The following is a 23,671-nucleotide window of genomic DNA, read 5'->3' as shown; positions in this document are numbered from 1 at the left end:
TTCCCTGCTGTTATTATAAAATACTTTGCTAGACTTGCTGTTCTAGGGAGACATTGTAAGAATAAATGTGGTGAATATGTGTAAGTTTATATTCTTTCTCTTTTATAATATTTTTCCTACTAAGAAGTATATTCTGCCTTCTTTTCTTCTGAGAATTTTCTCTTGAAATTTACTCATTCAACAAACATTTACTAAGAACCGATTGTATTAGTTTTCTATTCCTGCCTTAACAAATTGCCACAAACTCAGTTGGTTCATAAACTAAGAAATGCATATTCATCTGCAGAAGTAGGCAAATTAAACAGATGCTAGCCTGCAGGCTTTATACCTAACTATTAAGAAAGTATAGAGGAGGCAGAGAGCAACCTTGAAAGTAAGTATGGAGAGTGTGATTATCACAAACTTACAGACGTGAAAAGGCAATACAGAGAAATGAAATTTCCTTGAGTTTAAACAGCTTATTCCACAAAGGAAGAATGAAATCCATGGTGAAGGTTTAATTCATAGCTTCTGGGCTCCCTTGAGTATGTTACCGCTATTACAAATATAACTAGCATTATTACTAGCCACTAATTTTTGTCTGTTTGAGAGAAAGCAGAGTCCTGGAAAGACAGTTTTCTAAATTTTAATAGTTTTAGGGTACATGTGGGTTTTGGTTACATGGATAAGTTCTTAACTGGTGATTTCTGAGATTTTACTGCACCCGTCACTTGAGTTCTACTTTTAGTTCTTTAAGGAACCTCCACACTCTTTTACATAGTGGTTGTACTAATTTACATTCCCAACAGCGTGCAAAAGTGTTTGCTGTTCAACACATCTATGCCAACATCTATTGTTTTTTGACTTTTTGAATATGGCCATTCTTGCAGGAGTAAGATGCTAACTCATTGTGGTTTTAATTTGCATTTCCCTGATGATTAGTGATGTTGAGCGTGTTTTCTTATCTTTGTTGGCCATTTGTACATCTTCTTTTGGCAATTGTCTATTCATGTCCTTAGCCCACTTTGTGATGGGATTTTTTATTTTTTCTTGCTGATGTATTTGAGTTCTTTGTAGATTCTGGATATTAGTCCTTTGTCAGATGTATAGATTGTGAAGATCTTCTCCCACTCTGTGAGTTGTCTGTTAACTCTGCTGATTGTTTCTTTTGCTGTGCAGAAGGCTTTTAGTTTAATTAAGTCCCATCTATTTATCTTTGTTGCATTTGCTCTTTGGGTCTTAGTAATGAATTCTTTGCCTAAGCCAATGTCTAGAAGAGTTTTTCTGATGTTATCTTTTAGAATTTTTGTGGTTTCAGGTTTTAGATTTAAGTCTTTGATCCATCTTGAGTTGATTTTTGTATAAAGTGAGAGTTGGGGCTCCAGTTTTATTCTTCTATATGTGGCCCATCAGTTTTCTCAACACCAGTTATTGAATAGGATGTCCTTTCCCCAATTTATATTTTCGTATGCTTTGTCAAAGATCAGTTGGCTGTAAGTATTTGGCTTTATTTCTGGGTTCTCTGTTCTGTTTGCTGATCTACATGCCTATTTCTATGCATACCATGCTGTTTTGGTAACTATAACCTTGTAGTATAATTTGAAGTTGGGTAATATGATGTCTCCAATTTTGAATACTTTTTATGTATAAGACAATCAGCCAAGCGCTCAAGATGAATGATCTCATTACATCTTCACAATGTCTATGTGAGGAAAGTATGCATGTGGGTCAGGACTCTTGCAAGTGGCAAAAATCAAACAAAAACTGCGTTAAACAAAAAGAGACTCCATTGGCTTATATAACTGAAAAATCCAGAGATAAACATCAAGGTATGTTATTCATTAAATCGATAGATGATAGATTGATATATAGATAGATAGATAGATAAGATAGATAGGTATATAAGTTGAGATATATAAAGATGTATTGGTGGTAGATGTACATGGAGAGGTTCAATATAAATATGGATCTATAAATACAGCTCTCTCTCTCTCTAGTGCCAGCTCCAACTCTAGCTTTAGCTCTCTTTCTCCCTATCTCTGAGCTCCACTTTTCTGTTTGTTAGATTATTTCAGCAGGGGATACAGGTCTTAACTTCTCTGTTTAGAAATTGCAGCAGGAAGCTATCACCTCATTTCCATTAATTTTCATAGACATGCGGTGCTAGAGTTTCATGTCTTGACTTGAGCTGCATGCCCACACTTGGGCAATCATGTAACCCAGGAATGGAATTCTCTGGTTGGTCGGGTTAGTCAGGGGCCCCTCCTGCATGTGGGAGGGGTTAGATTAGCCCCACCTGAACTGCGTCCATTGAACTGGGGAGGACTGCTCCCCAAAACCACATCTGGGTGCTTTCCCAGAAGGGGTAATTAAACAAAAGCTGCCCACTACCCTACATGTGTTGCCTTTAATGAGACCAGCAATGCCTACATGAATCTCCCTACAGGTCTCCTCTGGTAAGTGGCTAAGTAAAGCCCAAACCATCCTTGCTTTGTTGTTGTTGTTAGTAATAAGGATGCATTGCAAACCATCCACATGTTTAACACCCTGCTTAGTGTTCATGTGCTGCCTATTCTAGACAGTAAAAAACGGTCTCTGAAAATTCTAGCCGTTTTGTTCACATATCCTAAAAAGCCAAAGCATTCTTTCTGCAAAGTCATATTTATTGTATTATTTATACTGAAACATCTATGCTTAATCATTTAAAAATATTTAGTAAGTGCAGATAAGCCAAAAGAAGATAAGGAAACCTTCAGCTACCACCAAGAGGAAAATGTCATCTTATACCATAAATAGTGTTTCAAACCATTAAATATGCTTTCACAGCCTAATTTAATGACTGAGTAATAGTACAGCATATAAGCATAATGTAAATTGCACAAATGTTTTACTAATTATAGGATTTTTTCTTTTTTATTTTTTGCTACATAAAAAATGTTACTAAGAACATATATAAACATACTTATTTCCATGTACTTACTATTGATTTCATTAAAACAAACTTGAATTGGAGTGGAAAGGTCAGAGGGTATGCAAAAGCTTAAGCCTTTTGATATTTATTGCCAAAAATTCAGAAAGTTTATAACTACATGGATTCTCACCAGAAGTATATTATATGGCTCATTTTCTTACTCCTTTGTAGTCATAGGTTATTGTTGGGGTTCAGTCAGGCTGATGGGAAAAATATTAGTTATGATAGCCACAAACCCTCTTGGAAGGCCTGAGAGTTTGCATAACTTCAGTAATAGATATGGTTAAAGGCAACCTGATCTTTACCTTTAGTTAAATAAATTAGAGTAGTAACAAAGGAATGTGAGGAAGTTAGCTAGCTAGCTTGTTTACTCATGTGGTCCTAAGACTAACCTTTGATGTACCACGGGTGCTTAAGCGCTTTATTCTCGGGAAGTCCACAATGTCAATTACCCTCTAGTGGTGTTGACTCAAGCCTTTGTCAATTAATCTTTACCAAATTAATGTGAGTCTCACTAGCTGGTCAGGGCCGCGGTCGCAACTGTTTACAGTACTCTCCAGGGAGTCTGTAAGCGGCCCAGACACACTCAGCTGGACTGGCAAAGCAGAATATCTGTGTGTCCGTGCATGTTATTCATCCATCGTTTGGGTCAGGGTCTTTGGGTCAGACCCCCACAGCTGGTGCCCTGTGTCAGGAGCGCTACCACAGGTTATTATAATTAATATTTCCTTTTTATAAGTAAAATGTTTCACATCATTTTGTCAATTCTTTAAATATTTGTGTTTAAACTTTTTACATGGTCCTTATTTCTCTTTTATGTTGCTTCTTAATGTCTAATTGTTCATTCAATACATAATCCTTTCTCTCTGTCTCTCTCTCTCTCTCATCATCGGTCATGCACATTCTTCTTTTCCTGCATCTGTATTTCTTATAAGAACACAGAATTGGCTGGGTACAGTGGCTTATGCCTGTAATCCCAGCACTTTGGGAAGCCAAGGTGGGCAGAACACCTGAGGTCAAGAGTTCAAGACCAGCCTGGCCAATATGGTGAAACCCCGTCTCTACTAAAAATACAAAAAAAAAAAAAAAAATAGGCATAGTGGCACAAGCCTGTAATCCCAGCTACTCTGGAGGCTGAGGCAAGAGAATCGCCTAAACCCAGGAGGCGGAGGTTGCAGTGAGCCAAGAGCGCACCACTCACTGCACTCCAGCCTGGGCAACAGAGTGAGACTCCATCTCAAAAAAAAAAAAAATTAAGAATTTTAAGAATGTGTTCTACTCACATGGCGTAGAGTGACTGATGCAGCCAACACTGTGAAAGTCGTGGAGAAGCTCCTAGGACCCCGGCTTCTAACATATCAGCTTCTTCATCGCCTCTAGGAAACATGTACTTCAAAAACCAATTTTTACATTTTTTAAAATTTTCTCAGTTTAATAGGTCTTCCAAGACTTTCAGATATATTTTTTGAAATCAAATGTAATCTGCATCAAGACAGGCAATATCTAAACTATCACAAGAATGACTGCTTTTCTTATTATAAATATTTTCTAGGTCTTTCAAGTAAGAGTTGCAACTGAGTGTTAAATTCTGTTATTTTTCAAGAAAATCAATAATTTTATGTTATTTTATCTTTATCATTTCAAACTCTTTTTTTTTTTTTTACTATTTAGTGAGCATTATCAGAGTCCTTTCCATTATGTCGAAACCTTACAGGTTCTTTGTGTCTTCAAAAATAGGTGCAAACCAATGACCTCTGAGGTCAACAATTGGAAATCAAAACAGAGAAATAATCCAAGGAGCCGTCAGATGAAGTAAATGATAATGATGCCACTCTACCTGGCCCTGTAACTAGGGGAAGAAACAATATCCTACCTGAGACATTATTCTGTTTGGCAACTGACATGCCAGAATCTGAACTAAATACCTATTTTCCATCAATCAGTGAAAAATATGCATAACTACAGCTTTCTTTTCAATGGAATGCTGCAATTCTAATGAATAGTATCCTCTTCAAATGAAGCTACACCCCATCCCCCAAACTACCTTTCTGCTCTCAGAGATGTCCCTGTTTCCAATGCTTTCGTAATTTCTTTTTGAAAATTGCTATAGTACTTTATTTTCATTTGATTTTCTACTGGAAATATTAAAATTACTGGAAGTCCATTCAATTCATGTCTGAAAAATAAAGGTAACAGATTATTCTAACTAATATTCCTTTTGCAAATTTTAATATTGGCTTTATAATATTGAGAATGATTTTCTTATCTGTTCTATAACATTTTCTAATACATTTGCTTTAAAATATCATTGTGTTTCTTCAGAGCCAGAGGATTACTCATTTAAGTTTTAGCATTTGTTTTGAGTAAAAACATTTTGATTAAAATCACAACTTTTAATTTTAATATTTAACATTTTAAAAACTGGCAGATCAAATTGGGGGAAATAGTTTTCCCCTAAGTATTGAAAATAAGGCATATTTTGGAAGTCAACTCTATTTATGAGGTGTTTACATGCCTTGAAGCCATTAGCTTGTTCTGTGTATGCGTGAGTGTACACAGACATTGGGGTAGTTTTGTATGCATTCTGTCATTACACAGAAAGTCTGGTTTTCTTTTTACAAAGAAAAGCAGGAAATGGTCTTTGTACTCTAAATACATTGATGGATCAGAGCATTAGCAATACTGTCTCTTCAATTACAACCTATGGGTTGAGATACTGCAGCCACAGAATTATTTCTATAGTTTCCTGTGTTCTAGAATATTTCCTTTGCAGAGTTGTAGTTACCAAGGATCTCCAATGTAAAAATGACTGTGGGCAATATACTAAACAGTAACACTGATTTACAAAATGTGGACCCCTCAGTGCCATTTCACAGAGGAAAATAACAAAAATAAATATAAGGAGAACATAATAGGTAATGTTCTCAACAAGGAACATACAAATCCCCTCATATGGCTTCTTGAGCAATGATGTGAATAAAACCAATGCTGAGCTAGCTAGCACTCAACACGAAGACACACAGACATCTATGAGAGATCCGACTTGTTTACATCCTCCTGTAACGTAAATTCACGTGGAACACTTAAATTATTCCAAATTCCTAAATGTGCTTCATGAAACTCCTTAGGCACCCTTCCCATTTATGAGAGTAATCTAACCTGAAAAGTAAAAGCATTTTGCCATACTGGTTAGTTCGTAGTGATAAAAGAGAAAGGAGTTGCAATTTTTATTCCTTTCCCAGGTGACTGCCAGTCTCCACTTGGAGTCCCTGGTACTTGGTAACTTATCAGAGTAGGAAGGAAAGACACAAGTCATTCAATCCTGACAATGCCCACTGCTTTGAATCCTGCTTTGCTTGGATGGTTGGTGCAGATGCAAACAACTGAGCTACAGAGCATGGACCTCTTCTCCAGGAATCCATGTGACTTTCCTGTACCCCATCCTATAAAGTCCAACGATCACTAAGACAACCCTCTAAGGGTTCATTAGAGGGGGAGGAAAATTAAATGATATATTTGGTGAGTGTACATTTCTTTGTCCATTTTTTTCTTCTCTGTTTTCTTAGAATACATTCTTCATAATTAAAAAAAGTGTTGTGTGACCATTTTGGGGAAAATAACAATGTGAAATGTGATATTTTGCAGTGTGTGTTAGATTTCTGTTTAGACTATATTCTCTTTGGCTGCAGACAGTCTTTGTTCTCCTGGTGAAATACTGGAAAACTTTAGGAATATTGCTTGAGGAAATTGTCTGCTTAGCTTCAAGACATTTCAAATGCCCAATTTATTCCTCAACTTAGCTTATGATCTTAATGAATGAGTAAATTCTCTGTTTAACTTCTTTGCCATTTTAATGTGGGCCTTTGATTTTCATTTCATTTAGTATCGTTTTTCAGTCTTTAGAGCAATCTATATTCCATCTAATGTGCAGTTAGCTTTCAGCTCTGAATGGCTTTTGCATAATCAGGTCAGTATGGCCTTTTCTTAAGAGTTTGTGTCACTTCCCTTCCTGTTATTTGTACTTGCATTGTATTTTACTCTTAGGCTACATCTAGGTGCTTTGTGTTCTACTACATTCAATTCATTGCAGCATCCTCTAATAACTCAGTGTATTAGCGCATTCATTATTCCTTGCTTCCTTCTCTCGTTAAACAAATATGTATTGTTCATTTGTAGAGCTTCTTGTTCACATACAGCTGGGTATTGAGAATAGGAAAGAGTGGAGGACTCATCCTTACTCTCACTAATGTCGACTAGAAGAAGAGTAATATAATTCTATTAATGTTAGATGTAATGATGCTAGCCTTTATTCATCATTACAGATCTGATACATCTGTCTCCATTACTCCCAAAAACTACTTGTTTATAAATGTATTCCTTAATTACTGAAAATTTGCCCTGACTTTAAAAAGATATGATAAAAATTATAAATGTATAGATATCCAAAACTTTGCAGAATTCTTTCTGCAGATGGTCACTATAATTTGAACTTTTTTCTTCTAGGTTTCTTAGATTGGCCTCTCTTATTGTTTTACCTGCCAAATTATAAATAACCCTAGAAAATTAGCAAATTCTCTAGAGATTATTTTACAATTTTTTACCTTTGAGAAAAATAATAGACAAAATTTGGATCCTGATGATGTTTTTAATTTTTTGTAAGTTATTTTTCAGTAAATTATAGATAACATTCATGTGAAATCACTATCATAGCAAATATAAAATGAAGAGATATTAAAGTCAACATACTAACTTCAAAGATCATTTCTGCAACACTAAATTTGGATTTACATGATGGCAAAAAAATAAATTGTCTTGGTGATGAGTAAATCATTGCATTTAAGTTATGGATGTGGCAGATTCTGGTTCAAGCTGATGATCTGAAGCCAAAATTTTACCTCCCGTCTCTCTGTAAATCTTATTACAATTGAATGAAAAACCATAAAATGAGATATACTCACAGAAGCCATAAAGCCTGGAAAGTGGGATGCTATTATAACTTTTAATGGCAGAAACCACAATTACTTTTGCACCAACCTAATAGAACTGAATTGATACTTTAAAAAATAAAAATAAAAAAGTATACGAGAGAAAAGACAGAGGCCAGAGTTGAGAATCTTCAGAGTAAGCTCTAAAAAGAGCAGAGGAAATGGGAACCATTCTTCCCATAGGACCCATGGGTGATCAGGATTTGTTTGGGGGAATTACTGAGAGAAAGAGAACAAAAAGGGCCAGGAATTACCTGATAGATTAAAATGATAAGCAGGCATCTGAGCTGCCCGGCTGTCTCCATTCCCACATATGCGTGGTGTTGTTCACTCCATAAAACCAGGGTTCTTCTTTCAACAAACATTGAATGAGTGTGTGGGGTGGAAGTCAGGAGCCTCAGGATCAGTCTTCATCTTACCTCCTTTGGGTAGTACTGGGAAGGTTGCTGCAATGGGCCTACTTGTTTCCCATTCCCTCACCCTGCAGATAATTCTGCCTGTTGGAGAGACTTGACAATTAAAGGTGATGAGAGAAGAGTATTATGTAGAAGATTCAGGATCCATCCTATACAAGCATTTGGAAGAAAATAAGACACAACAGAAAAGAACACAAAAGGTAGAAGTGGTGGAAGGCCTGAAGTGGTGGAAGGAGTTTGACCCCAGTGACCTTCTCTCTGGTTTATGCCTGTAAATATGCAACATTACGTGGCAGAAGGGACATTGCACATGGAACTAAGATTGCTCATCAGATGACTTTAAAATGAAGAGATTACCCAGGATTATTCAGGTGGTCCCAATGTAATCATGAAAGAAGAGGACAGAAGAATCAGTCAAAGAGATGAGACAGAAGAAGAGATCAGAGAGATGGGAAGCATGAGAAGGACTCAGCCCACAGTTGCTGGATTTTAAGATGGAGGAAGGAGACATGAGCCAGGAAATGCAGGTGACCTCTAGAAGCTGAGAATTTCCAACCAATGGCCGACAAGAAAATGGGGACATCAGTATAGCAACCACATGGAATTAAATCCTGCTGATTTCCTGAATGGGCTTGGAAAATCAAATCCCATACCTTGATTTCAGTCTCATGAACCCCAGAGTAGATAAACCAGTTAAATCATCCCAGACTTCTGACTTACAGAACTATGAGATAACAAAAGGATCATTTAAAGCTACTATGTCTGTAACAATTTTTTATAACAGCAAGGGAAAATGAATACAGATTGTGATGCTAAAAGCAGAGTGCTGATGTAAAAATTGCCTAGAAAATATGCAAATGGGCCAGGCATGGTGGCTCACACCTATAATCCCAATACTTTGGGAGGCCGAGGTGGGCAGATCACAAGGTCAGGAGATTGAGACCATCCTCGCCAACATGGTGAAACCCAATCTGTACTAAAATTACAAAAATTAGCTGGGCGTGGTGGCACGCACCTGTAGTCCCAGCTGCTCAGGAGGCTGAGGCAAGAGAATCGCTTGAACCTGGGAGGCAGAGGTTGCCGTGAGCCGTGATCATGCCACTGCACTTCAGCCTGGCGACAGAGCAAGACTCTGTCTCAAAAATAAAAAAATAGAAAATATGCAAGTGGTGTTGAAACCAGACAGTGGTAAAGTTGGAAAAATTTAGTGGAGCATGATAGAAAAAGTCCAGATCACCTTGAACAGGCAGTTCATAGATACAGTAGTCCCCTCTCATCTGTGTGGGATGCATTACAGCATCCCCCGGTGGATACTAAACCCCGTCAAACGCTATGTATAGTTAGTACCAAGCCCTTTGTATACTATATTTTTTCAGTCTGATAACCAAAACAGCTACTAAGTGACTAACAGGAGGTTGGTATACACAGTGTGGGCATGCTGGACTAATGGATGATTCACTTCCTGGCCAAAATGGAGCAGGATGGCATAAGATCTTTTTTCGCACTACTCAGAACAGCATGTAATTTAGAAATCATGGATTGTTTATTTCTGGAATTTTGCATCTAACATTTTTGGACTGTGGTTGGCCACAGGTAAATGAAACTCCAGAAAGAAGTGGACATTGTAAGTGATAAACTCGGCTACTTAGCTGAGGAGACTGCTCAGCAAAGTGTTGAAGGTGTATAACCTGATTGATTCTTGCTGCTTATAGTGAAATGCAAAAGGAGATTGTGAATCTGGAATCCTATACCCAGGCAAAATATCTTTTGAATAAGAGAACTAAGTTTTTTAAAAGCTAATTTAAAAAAATAAATAAATATATACATGGTGGAAAGTTTATGTTTCATATATCCCATCTGAAAAAGTATTTAAAGTTTTATGCTCGTCAAACAAAAGAGTTATTGGAGAAAGAGGACAACATAGGACCTCAATATTGGTGATATTGATGGGTACAAATAAGACCCCATCATCTCTAATATGAAATGTAACACAGACAGAAACTCAGAGGAAGAGAACTAACTGGAGTAGGATAACCCAGAACACTAGATCTCTTAGCACTGTGAATAGTATCCACAGGGGAAGTGAGGTGTCAAAAATAGAAAGAGAGAGAGAGGCATGCAGGGAGGGGCGGGGGTGGGGGGAATAACACGCACTGTTCTGGAGGCAAATAGATAAACATCTCTGTTCTAAGATGAATATGCAGTATATTCGTTTCCCAGCACCATTGTAACAAAGTCCCACAAACTAGATAGATTAACCAAGTAGACATGTATTTTCTTATAGTTCTGGAGGGCTAGAAGCCTGAGGTCAAGATGTCAGCAGGATAGGTTCCCCTGAGGCTGTGGGGGCATCTGTTCTGGAGGCCTCTCAGCCTCTGGAGGTGGTCAGCAATCTTTGGCACTCCTTGGCCTGTAGTTGCGTTGCTCTAATCCTCTGCTGTCACACGGCCTTCTCTGTATGTCTCTGACATCATCTTCCCTCTGTGTTTCCCTGTCTTTGTGTCCACATCTTTTCTTTTTTATTAGGACATATGTCTTACTGGATTAAGGAAGCCCTAATGACCTCATTCTTACTTGGTTATCTCTGTAAAGACCCTATTTCCAAATAAGTTCCCATTCTGAGGTATTTGGGGTTGAGACTTTAACATATCGTTTTGGAGACTCAGTGTAACCTATAAAGCACAGAAAATTAAATATGGATGCTAATAAAATATACTTGACATAAAAAAGGAAAACAGGAATTCAGAAACAAAATAATAGCATATATTTGAGACAAATTACTACAGGCGTAGTTTTAGATAGCATCAGCTCTCAATACAATTTGAGGACAAAAAGGCCCTTTAAACTAGGGAAGAAGAGTGAAACGGAATTTAGCTAGGATGCAGGAAAACATGAAAATGAATTTAGATAGAAAAAGAAAATATTGCAATGCAATGGGAAAAAATTGCAAAAGGAAAACATGCAAATATGTTATACACATACAGTTTCAATCATAGGGACCTAGAAAAGCAAAGTGGAGGACAGTCTTGAAGAGCTCTCCAGAAAACAGAGACTAAGTCCAAGGCAGAGACTAAGAATATAAAAATGATCGGAGGGAATGTAATAAACTGAAACACACAAAGCAAAACTGAAGGAGGAAATAAAGCAATAGGGACTACCTTTCCATCGGCGCATTAAAATGGTTTTCTCCATTCAGGCAAAATTAAGGAAATTAGATCAACTTCTAACATTCTTGAATTTTGTGAATAAATAAAATATCCTACCAGCTACAACAGGGAGAAATATATTTGACTGAGAAGAAAAACACGGATGTCAGATTTCTCTCTTTTTTTTTTATTACACTTTTAAGTTCTGGGGTACATGTGCAGAACGTGCAGGTTTGTTACATAGATATATACGTGCCATGGTGGTTTGCTGCACCCATCAACCACCTGAACCTTGAACCTGAGAGGCAGAGGTTGCCGTGAGCTATGATCATGCCACTGCACTCCAGCCTGGCAACAGAGTGAGACTCTGTCTCAAAAAGAAAAAAAAGAAAATAGAAAATATGCAAGTGGTGTTGAAACCAGACAGTGGTAAAGTTGGAAAAATTTGTTGGAAAAACGCGTCATCTACATTAGGTATTTCTCCTAATGCTATCCCTCCCCCAGCTCTCCTCCCCTCGACAGGCCCTGGTGTGTGAAGCTACCCTCTCTGTGCCCATGTGTTCTCATTGTTCAACTTCCACTTATGAGTGAGAACATGCGGTGTTTGGTTTTTTGTCCTTGCGATGGTTTACTGAGAATGATATTTCCAATTTCATCCGTGTCCCTACAAAGGACATGAACTCATCCTTTTTTATGGCTGCATAGTATTCTATGGTGTATATGTGCCACATTTTCTTTATCCAGCCTATCACTGAGGGCCATTTGGGTTGGTTCCACATCTTTTCTATTGTGAACAGTGCCGCAGTAAACATGCATGTGCACGTGTCTTTATAGTAGAATGATTTATGATCCTTTGGGTATATACCCAGTAATGGGATTGCTGAGTCAAATGGTATTTCTAGTTCTAGATCCTTAAGGAATAGCCACACTATCTTTCACAATGGGTGAACTAATTTACATTCCCGCCAACAGTATAAAAGTGTTCCTATTTCCCCACATCCTCTCCAGCATCTGTTGTTTCCTAACTTTTTAATGTTCAGATTTTTCTTTCAAAGAGAGTAGACCAACGTGTGCACTGCCAGCTGTGAGAATCCCTCCCTGGCATGGAGGGTTGGACTGGCATGGACAAGAGAAGCAAGCCAACTGGACTTGTTCCCCCAGGGGTGTGTCGCTGAGACCCAGCAATTCCACAATTCCAGTCTTCCCTGATGTATGGCGCATATGGATGTAAAGCAGCAAGGCCTTGCCTGCCAAGTGGGAGATGGCGAGGGAGGCACGTGGCAGGAAGCAGGGATGAATCACACCTCTCCACCGAGGTGGAGCACTCCCTTCTCATGGCCATACAATACCTTAATTTTGCTCTTCATGTTGGAGCAAAAATAACTCTGCCCTTGGATTTCATAAAATAGACTTGGATGTTTCTAATATTCCTGCCATCCCCCGTTTTTATTTTGTTTGCCTAAACTAGCTCCAGTGAATTTCTGTTCGATACAACCCAATCACCCCCAAATAAGACAGAAATAAAACAAAATGGGATAGAGGGAATATATGAAATGTTAATAATTTGAAAATAAATAGATTTGAAACATCTGATTGTAGCAAAAAAATGGTGAGGGATTTGTTGAAAAAGTAAAACTTCGTCAATTTTCTCATTAATGATCTTCATTAAGTAGACAAATATAAGTTCAAGTGTGTGCGATTTTTTAAAGGATAAGTTCTAATAGAATTAATAACAGCATGAATTTCACAAATTATGAAAAAATATGCATTTAAGTATGGTCACATAGGGCTGAGTGTGGTGACTTACACCTGTAATCCCAGCACTTTGTGAGGCCAAGGTGGGCAGATCACTTGAGCCCGGAAGTTTGAGACCAGCCTGGGCAACGTAGACCCCACTTCTACAAAAAATACAAAATTAGCCAGGCGTGGTGGCATTCACCTGTAGGCCCAGCTACTTGAGAGAGGCTGAGGCAGGAGGATCACTTGAGCCTGGAAGCTAAAGGCTGCAGTGTGAGCCAAGATCATGCCACTGCACTCCAGCCTGAGTGACAGAGCCAGACCCTGTCTCAAAACAAACAAACCAACACACACACACACACAGATACACACACACACACACACGCAGCATAAATAAATAAATATGCTCATATTGCAAATTACAGAAAACAAAAGGAATGGTAAAAAAACATTTTCAGGTATTTAAAAATGTGATTAGGCGATGACGAAAGTAGGGACAAGCACTCAGAGCTGACAGTAAGAGCAAGTGAGTTGGGTTCTCCTTTTCAATCATTGTGAAACTCTTAGATAATGTGATACAGAGAACAGTATAAAGAAAAATTATGGAAAAAAATTTAAAAAATTAAAATAATGGACAAAGATATATCAGACAAGCATGCTAGTATGTATAGAGATTACTAGAAAGCCAAACAAAATACATTCAAAATCACAATAAAACAATAACAAAAACCTCAACAAATATAAACCAATAATTGCACTTTATAACGACAAAGAATGTCATATTTTTCCTAGTTTAGTGGTGAATGTCTAGTGTAACGTGTTTATGAACTTTCTGTGCCTACAGACATAATAACAAAATATTTAAAGCAAAATAATTAGAAACATTTGTAAAACATACATGTCTCATTTGATGACTTTTAAATAGGGAAAAATACATTAAAATAGCGATTAAGCATGGTTATCCAATGCTAACATTTGCAAAAAAAAAAAGTCTATATAGTAAGACACAAGGAAAACAATTGAAAAAAAAACTTTCTAAAGATCACATTGTTGAACTTAATATAATGAAAAATAAGTTATAAAAGTACTCTATAAAATGTATCAAACAAAACTAAAACAAAACACAGCAAAAAAGCACTCAAGTAATTTAAGTACAAAAGATAATATAAAATGCAATTACAAAATACGTACATAAGAGAATTGGCTAAAGCTATTATCAAATGGAAATTTAGATCAGTAAGTGTTTTATTTTTAAGAATACATTTAGAGCAGTAAGTGTTTTATTTTTAAGAATATTTTACTCAATTTAACTGAGTAAAGTGGCATTCAATTCAATATTGTTACAAAGAGAATAGTAAAAGAAAATTAAACGAAAGATGAAGAATTCACATAAATAAAGATACCAATTCACTAACAAACAGAATAGGTACTGATATGTTCAAGAGTTGTATCTTTGATAATACAAATAAAACTAAAAAACCTTTCAAGTCTAATCAAGGATGAAAATAAAGATAAAATAGAAATAAAATGTTAACAATGAGGAAGAGAATCTAGACAAATTAAGGGTTTTAAAATGAGACAATATTATACACAACTCTATAATAATCTAATCCTATAAACAAGCTATTTTTAGAGAATATGAACTATCAAAATTGACGCAAAGTAACCATGACAGATAAATAAACATGAAAGAAATTGAAAAAGTTTGAAAATTACCTTTAGGAAACATTATCCACAACGCTTTATAAATTTCACGCCATCTGAACTATCCTAGATGGTTAAAATACTTAAAAATTGCTCTTTCTAAAACTATCACTATATATATTTTTATATAATCTCACTTGATAATAAACATGCCAGATGTAAAATAAATACTGGAAAGTCAAAGAACAGCAAAGTAGCTACAATTTCACATTAAATATATTTTTATATATGAGATTCACAAATTATATGCATGTAATGTGTGTGTATATATATGCATCTTCACATTAATAAAAAAGATGGAGAAAACAATTGCAGTAGTTTCTTCTTTTTTCAGATGAAAAAGACTATGTTACTGTTTTCTAAGCTTCAGCAATCAGAATTATTTTTTAATTTTAAAGTGCATTACTAATTTAAACGTTTGAAAAATTTGTCTCATATATTCTTGGACTCTATGTCAAAATGTAAATTACTGAGATAAAGATCGTACTTAAATAATGCCATGTTTTATTCTAAGGATTTCCTTAGAAAATATTTATTCCTTAGATTCCTTAAGATTTCCTTAGAATAAAGGAACTTTATTGACTTTCTTGTGCTTACATAGTATTTGTAATGCCTATACTTGAATAATTGTTCTGAGCTGTGAAAAATAAGGACTTTTTGGTAAGTGGCTTTGACTAATTGAAAAACAAAAAAATGATTTAAAATAGATGTTCTTTAAAGCCCCTCCTAATAATAAATTCTGTTCTATATTTTATTTTTAAAGTTTTGTGGATACATAGTAGGTGTATATATTTATGGGGTACATGAGATATTTTGATACAGGCATATAATGCATAATAATCTCATCAGGCTAAATGGTGTATCCTCAAAATATGAGCTTATTTGAAAATAGAGTCTTTGTACATGTAATTCATTAAGTTAAAATGAGGCCATACTAGATTGCGGTGGGCCTGGGATCCAGTATACTGGTGTGTTATAAGAACAGCAAAGACACCGAGACATGTAGGGAAGGCCACGTGGGGACAGAAGGAGCAGCTGGAATGATGCCTGCCAGCCAAGAAGCTCCAGGAATGGGTGGTAGCCACCAGTGACTGGGAAGGGCCCAGGAAGAATCCTCCCCTTGAGCCCCAGAGGGAGCATAGCCCTGCCCACACCTGGATCTCAGACTTTCAGCCTCCAGAACTCAGAAAATACTTTTCTGTCGTGTTATTTTTTTAGTTTTCAAAACATTTTTAACTTTTGTGGGTACATAATAGGTATAACATTATTGAGATATCTTGATACACGCATAAGATGTGTAATAAACACATCAGGATAAATGGGTTACCCACCCCCTCAAGCATTTATTCTTTCTTTATGTTACAAACAATCCAATTATACTCTTTTAGTTAAACTGTACAATACATCATTGTTGACTGTAGTTACCCTGTTGTATTAACAAATACTAGATCTTACTCATTCTATCTAACTATATTTTTGCACTCATTAGCCATCCCCACTACCAACCCCCCACTACCCTTCCCAGCCTATAGTAAACATTATTCTATTTTCTATCTCCATGAGTTCAATTGTTTTAATTTTTTAGCTCTCACAAGTAGGTGAGAACATACAAAGTTTTTCTTTCTGTGCCTGGCTTATTTCACTTAACATAATGACCTCCAGTTCCATCTATGTTGTGAATGACCAGGATCTCATTCTTTTTTATGGCTGAATATACTGCATGGTGTATATGTACCACATTTTCTCTACCCATTTATCTGTCAATGGACGCTTAGGTTGCTTCCAAATCTTGGCTATTGCGAATAGTGCCACAATACACGTGGGAGTGCAGGTATCTCTTCCGTATCCTGATCTCCTTTCTGTGGACACTGGCACTAGGATTCATGGATCATATGGTAGCTCTATTTTTAGTTTTTTTGTTTGTTTGTTTGTTTTTTGTTTTTTGAGACAGAGTCTCACTCTGTGACCCAGGCTGGAGTGCAGTGGCGGGATCTCGGCTCACTGCAAGCTCTGCCTCCCGGGTTCACACCATTGTCCTGACTCAGCCTCCCGAGTAGCTGCAAGTACAGGTGCCCACCACCACGCCCGGCTAAATTTTTTTGTATTTTTAGTAGAGACAGGGTTTCACGGTGTAAACCAGAATGGTCTCGATCTCCTGACCTCGTGATCCGCCCGCCTCAACCTGCCAAAGTGCTGGGATTACATGCGTGAGCCACTGCGCCTGGCTTATTTTTAGTTTTCTGAGGAACCTCCATACTTTTCTCCATAGTGACTGTACTACTTTTCATTCCCACAAACAGTGTTCCCTTTTCCCCACAACCTCACCAGCATTTGTTATTGCCTGTCTTTTGGATAAAAGCCATTTTAACTGTGGTGAGATGATATTTCATTGTAGCTTTGATTTGCATTTCTCTGATGATCAATTGTGTTGAGCACTTTTTCATATACCTGTTTGCCATTTGTATGTCTCCTTTTGAGAAATGTCTATTCAGATCTTTTGCCAATTTTTAAATTGAATTATTAGATGTTTTCCTATGGAATTGTTTCAGCCCCTTATGTATTCTGCTTATTAAGCCCTTTCCAAATGAGTATTTTTCAAATGTTTTCTTCCATTCTGTGGGCTGTCTCTTCATTTTGTTGATTATTTTCTTTGCTATGCAGAAACGTTTTAACTTGGTGTGATCCCATTTGTCCATTTTTGCTTTGGTTGCCTGTGCTTGTAGAGTATTACTCAAGAAATACTCAAGAAATGCAATAGGGATTGCATTGAATCTGTAGCTTGCTTTGGGTAGTATGGACATTTTAACAATACTGATTCTTCCAATCCATGAACATGGAATATCTTTCCATTTTTTTGTGTCCTCTTTCTTTCATCAATGTTGCATAGTTTTTACTGTAGAGATCTTTTACTTTTTTAGTTAAGTCATAGATATTTTCTTTTATTTGTAGCTATCATAAATGGGATAACTTTCTTTATTTCTTTTTCAGATTTTTCACTGTTGACATATAGAAATGTTACCGATTTTTGTATGTTGATGTTGTATCCTGTAACTTTACTGAATTTGTTTATTAGTTCTAACAGTTTTTTGGTGGAGTTTTTAGTTTTTCCCATATATAAAATTATGACATTTGGGGCTGGATGATAATTAATATAAGAAAAATAAAAATAAATTTAAATAAATTTAAAAACAAAATTATATCATCTGCAGCAAAGAATAATTTGACTTATTCTTTTCCAATAAGTCAAATTGAATGCTCTTCTTTCTCTTGCCTGATTCCTCTAGGTAGGAATTCCCCTGATAATGAATTCTGATTTTACTATTTATCTCTACTTACAACATGAGTAATTAATATTATTTGAGATTTTCTTACCTGCCATGCACTGGTCTAAACAATTTATGTGTATTATTATTATTTTTTTTAATTTTTTTTTGAGATGGAGTCTCACTCTGTTGCCCAGGCTGGAGTGCAGTGGCGCCATCTCGGCTCACTGCAAGCTCCGCCTCCCGGGTTCACGCCATTCTCCTGCCTCAGCCTCCTGAGCAGCTGGGACTACAGGCGCCTGCCACCACGCCTGGCTAATTTTTTGTATTTTTAGTAGAGATGGGGTTTCACCGTGTTAGCCAGGATGGTCTCGATCTCCTGACCTCGTGATCTGCCTGCCTCGACCTCCCAAAGTGCTGGGATTACAGGCATGAGCCACCGCATCCAGCCCATGTGTATTATTTAATTCTCAAAAAAAAAAAAAAAACTCTGTGAGGTTGGTACTGTAATGTCAAACAGCAGGTAATGATTCACTTGAGATTTCAAATAGAACAGCTTATAAGCAAAATATATCAGAACCACATTTCACTACCTGGAAAATTTGCTTTTGTTTTTTCCTAATGCTAATTAGTGCAATTTTACTTGTTTGTGCAAGGAGGTTCTTGTTTGAGAAATTATTTTTGTTTGGAAATATGTTTTTATAATTTCTTCAATGCTGAGGAAAAGGTCATTTCTGTAGGTAGGCTTTCCTAGGAAATTTGTCCCAGCAGGTTGTGTGCAGGTGGTTTTTGCGGGAGAACTCTCAAGCATGCTACCTATGAGGGGGTGAAGAAGGAGAAATTTGGTAGAGGGAAAAAAATCTGAAGCTGGGATGGCCCTTGAGAGATGCCTTGACTTGAGTCAAGTGGGCCCAGCCTTGGGACCTGTACATCGTTAGGAGGCTGCCTAGGGCCTGAGAAATAGGTCAAGACTGCTAACTTCAACCAAGGGCAGTGTCCGGGAGGAATGCAGGGTGAAACCATCTGTAGGTAGCACTGCCAACTGGAGGAGTCTGTGCCCCCAGGTCCCAAGGGTGTCATTGATCTGCTTATGTGACCTACTGACTCTATATAAGGCAAAGAAATAATGGCCTTAGAAGGCTGCATGTCCTTGCTTATTCAGAAATGCATTTGACAGAGAAAAAGGCATCTGTCAGAATTCAAGTCAGAGAAGAATGATGTAGAAAAAAGAGCTGGAAAATTTTCTAGGCAGTCCCAACCAAAAAGACATTGTTTTATGGCATAAATCCAAAAGAATCAAAGAATAGGTAAGGAGACAATAATCAAAACCTCTTAGAAATTAGAAAGTTGATGCATGCTAACAGATTTGCTGAAACTTAGAAAAAGTAATATGAAGTAGCAGAGAGGAAACAGAGTCAGTTCGATTTACATCCAGAGTCAGGTGTTGACAACACGAGATGCAATGGAAGAAAGAGCAAAATAAGGAAGACTGGGTGGAAGTCAGTTTTAAGAGACAGTCAGGTCCCCAAATCCCATTCCCTACTCCCATCCCAGAGACTGGGGGCATATTTCTTCCTGGAGGGAACTTTTTCTTTTTGAGATGATAAAGAAAAGGTTGGGCTGGGCGCGGTGGCTCACACCTGTAATCCCAGCACTTTGGGAGGCCGAGGTGGGCGGATCACGAGGTCAGGAGATCGAGACCATCCTGGCTAACACGGTGAAACCCCGTCTCTACTAAAAATATAAAAAATTAGCCAGGCATGGTGGCGGGCGCCTGTAGTCTCAGCTACTCGGGAGGCTGAGGCAGGAGAATGGCGTGAACCCGGAAGGCGGAGCTTGCAGTGAGCCGAGATGGCGCCACTGCACTCCAGCCTGGGCCACAGAGCGAGACTCCGTCTCAAAAAAAAAAAAGAAAAGAAAAAGAAAAGATTGTTGATCTGAGCAACAGTAGGAGGAGTTCAGGGCGGGGGACCACTCTGACCACCAGGATTCAATGCACAACTCCATCCTGAAGTTGAGACTCCCCCAGCCACATCCTGCTTCTCCCTCCTGCTCCCTGGCCTTCTGCTTCCTGGATGGATATTGGATAGACTTTTCTGGGAAGTCTGATCAACCTAAAGACAGAATTTCAAAAGTTCCTCCATCCTGGCCGGGCACGGTGGCTCAAGCCTGTATTCCCAGCACTCTGGGAGGCCGAGGCGGGTGGATCACGAGGTCAAGAGATCAAGACCATCCTGGCCAACATGGTGAAACCCTGTCTCTACTAAAAATACAAAAAATTAGCCAGGTGTGTTGGCGGGAGCCTGTAGTTCCAGCTACTGGGGAGGCTGAGGCAGGTGAATCACTTGAACCCGGGAGGCAGAGCTTGCAGTGAGCTGAGATTGCACCACCGTGCTCCAGCCTGGCAACAGAGCGAGACTCTGTCTCAAAAAAAATAAATAAATAAAAATAAAAATAAAAGTTTCTCCATTCTAACAGTTCAGGCATGTCATCTCACGTGCAGCTCACAGGCCGCAGCCCTCCTTAGGTGCCCAGACTTCCTGTGCTTTTTATTTTGTGCAGACAACTAGGAATGCATGGTGTTTCCATGAGAAGAACAAGGGACAAACAAACACAAAAGGGTGGCAACACAGAGAAAATGGAGGGAATTTATTCAGGGAGGGAATGAAACACAACAAATAAGCGTACCCCAAATATCTCAGAGTGAGAAAAACATAAACATGGTAACCATAAAATAAGAACAGTTGCTTCAAAAAGCAACATTCGGATAACACAAAGGAGCTCTTGGAACTTGATCCTAGGGAAAAAAGCAAAATTCAGTGAAATTATGTCACATGAAAACTCACCAAATTCCCCTGAAAGCAGAGTTAAGGGATGAAGTAATATGAAATATTAACAGCAGAGGTAAGAAAATTAAAGGACAAGTTCTGAAGGTCCAACAGCCAAACATAGGACCAGTGCTTGAATAAATCTGAAGAACGATCATTTCTAAATTAGAATTCCATACCCAGCCAAACCATCAATTAAATATGAGGTAGAATAAACACACTTTAAGGCATATGGCATCTTGGAAATTCGCCCTCATGAGCTTTTCCTACTGAAGACACTAGAGGTTGTAAACCCTCAAAAGGAGAAAGAAGGGGATGAGGCACAGGATACAGGGAACAGGGGATCCAGCACTGCAGTGCACAGAGCCGTGGAGACTCATCAGGCATGACGGCAAGCAGTCCAGATGGTGGGAGGCTGCAGGAGATATTTCTTCAGAAAAGAACTGATAGAACACTTGATGCAACTGAAAGAACTGGCAATGCATTTGGGTTGAATGAGTTAGAAGGGGGAAAATAACAAGACAAGTATTATCTGTAGAAAAAAAAATGAAGTGGTATAGGGATAGAAAATTGGACTTTACTACATGGTTGAGCTAAGAATTACATTTATGTCATCCTTATACTGTAAACGGAACAGCAGGTATCAAAGTTACTATTTATGGAGGAATGGGTGAGGGTTTGGTGGGAAGCATGTTTGCTGGAGGGAGGAGGAGAATAAATGTTTTATCTCCACACTTCCTGAGGGGAATCTACAGATAATGCTAAAAATGAAAAATCAAGAAGAGCATAAAACATGTTATTCTCAGAAATGCAGCTAAATACAAAGCAGCTGAAAGATATGCAAATATTTGCCTTTGAGAAAGAAGAATTTGAGATGTGGGAGGTGGAGGATTTTTTTTTTGTTGTTATTTTGTAAAATACTCTGTGGAATTATTTTATCTTAATATAGATGCATGTTATTCATTAATTTGAGTAAAAACTTGTTAAAAAGATGGACAGGAGAGAAAAAAGAAAGAATATTAATTGTGCCAGACAAAAAGAAGGGTTCATTTATTGGCCTGAATGAACTGCTTCCATTTTTTTTTCTGCGATGACTGTAGTTGTAGATCAGCAAACCAGTTTCTGAGCAACTTTGGAAGAGCTTCTTATTTACCTAACATTGTTAAATATATTCTGATTATTAGCATTCCAAAATGTTGATCTAAAGGACTTCTAGATTTCTATTTTTCTAATCTTATTGTAAACTCCTTTTGTTGTAGAATGTAGTATTGGAAACGTATATTTCAATAAATGATTAGTCTAGCAGTGAGATATCTTATATGAAAAAAGAAAATATCATACAATAAAAATGTCAGAGCTGAAGACCTCATTAATTCAGTTTTGTTTTTTTTTATATTCTACCTAGGCGAAGGTGAAGTTTACCTTTGAATGCCTAAGAAGAAATGAATATTGTAAGCATCATTATAAGGATATCTTGTTCATTTCTTTAAAAGAAACTGAAGATTGAAGTGTATATTATTTGAGATTATTTTTAATTAAATAAATAGGTATACTGAGTTTATTCATGCAATAAATGCTCATTAAGTATTTTGCTCAGGCATTCTGCTACATATTGGGAATACAAAATTAAGAATGTATAGTTTATGCTTTTAAATTGACAGATAAGTAAGAAAATTGAAATTAAAATGAGCAATTGTGATTACAAGAAAAATAAGAATAATTGCTATAATTAAGAGTTAAGCAAAATGCTAATAGCCCAGGGGTATGAGTACAAGCTTCATACAGGGAGTTTCACTTGAACCGCATTTGAAGGATAAATGAGAAGTATGTAGAGGAATTGGTGGAGGACATTTTAGGAAGAAACAGTAGCTTGGCGAGTGATACAGGCTTGGGTGCTCTGGGAAGAGCCAATGCTTCAGGATTGTGGGAACACTGAGCAGTGAGCCTGGAGAGAGAGGAAAGACCTTTAGATTTTATTGTTTAGGTTGAAGTAATGACATACCATTGATAACTATTGTTATTCACAGCAGCCCAAATTTTCATGTTATTTCTATGTGCTGGGCACTGAACCAAGCATGTGACATGAAAAATCTCATGTAATCCTTACAACAACTCTACTATTATCCCCATTTTTAAGTTTTTCAAGCATGACATTAATATGACAAAATTTGTGTAGAAAGTTCATTCTAACACCCATGGATAAATGGTTCAGTCAAGTAGAAAAAAAATACACTATGACTTATATAGCTTGCATAAAAATATTCTATGTAATACAGCAAGGTAAAGGATTGGAAAGATTGTAGATACACAGTTGTTTTATTCTTTTCACCACTTCCAAAGTTTTAAAATATGCAATTGTCAATTTTAAAATAAGAACAATGTGTGTTATCAGAGGAAGAAGACAAAAAGGGAAGGAAGAGTTTCAGCAAGGAGGAAAAAAGGGAAGAGAGAACAAGAGAAGCGGAGAGAGACAGACAATTCCTGATAGGCACAATTGGAGGACAGATCAAATGAGAAGATGAACAGCAGAGAGACTCCTTCTGTGATGGTCCCAGCAAAAGATAATGAAGCCTCAACTGAGGCAGACTTCTGTAGAAAGCAAATGGAGAAAATGGAGAAAAATAAGAGAAATGTTTAGAAAA

The 23,671-nt window shown here is 37.3% G+C and overlaps 1 protein-coding gene across 3 annotated transcripts in view; it reads left to right on the top strand.

Moving 5' to 3' along the window:
- Nucleotides 1-23,671, top strand: part of NALF1 (NALCN channel auxiliary factor 1) — an 860,129-nt gene that overhangs the window by 667,706 nt on the left and 168,752 nt on the right. The window contains exon 3 of one of the 3 annotated variants that reach the window (XM_063595861.1): nucleotides 22,435-22,480. The exons of the other annotated variants lie outside the window; for them this stretch is intronic. Within the exon in view, the coding sequence (XP_063451931.1) occupies nucleotides 22,435-22,457 (23 nt within the window). The 3' untranslated portion in view covers nucleotides 22,458-22,480. The remainder of the gene's footprint in view (nucleotides 1-22,434; nucleotides 22,481-23,671) is intronic. 3 annotated transcript variants of the gene reach the window in all.

The sequence above is a fragment of the Pan paniscus genome, chromosome 14 (assembly GCF_029289425.2).
Source record: "Pan paniscus chromosome 14, NHGRI_mPanPan1-v2.0_pri, whole genome shotgun sequence".
Lineage (NCBI taxonomy): Eukaryota > Metazoa > Chordata > Mammalia > Primates > Hominidae > Pan > Pan paniscus.
Note: the sequence above shows the minus strand (reverse complement) of the source record. Positions and strands in the feature narration are given on the sequence as shown.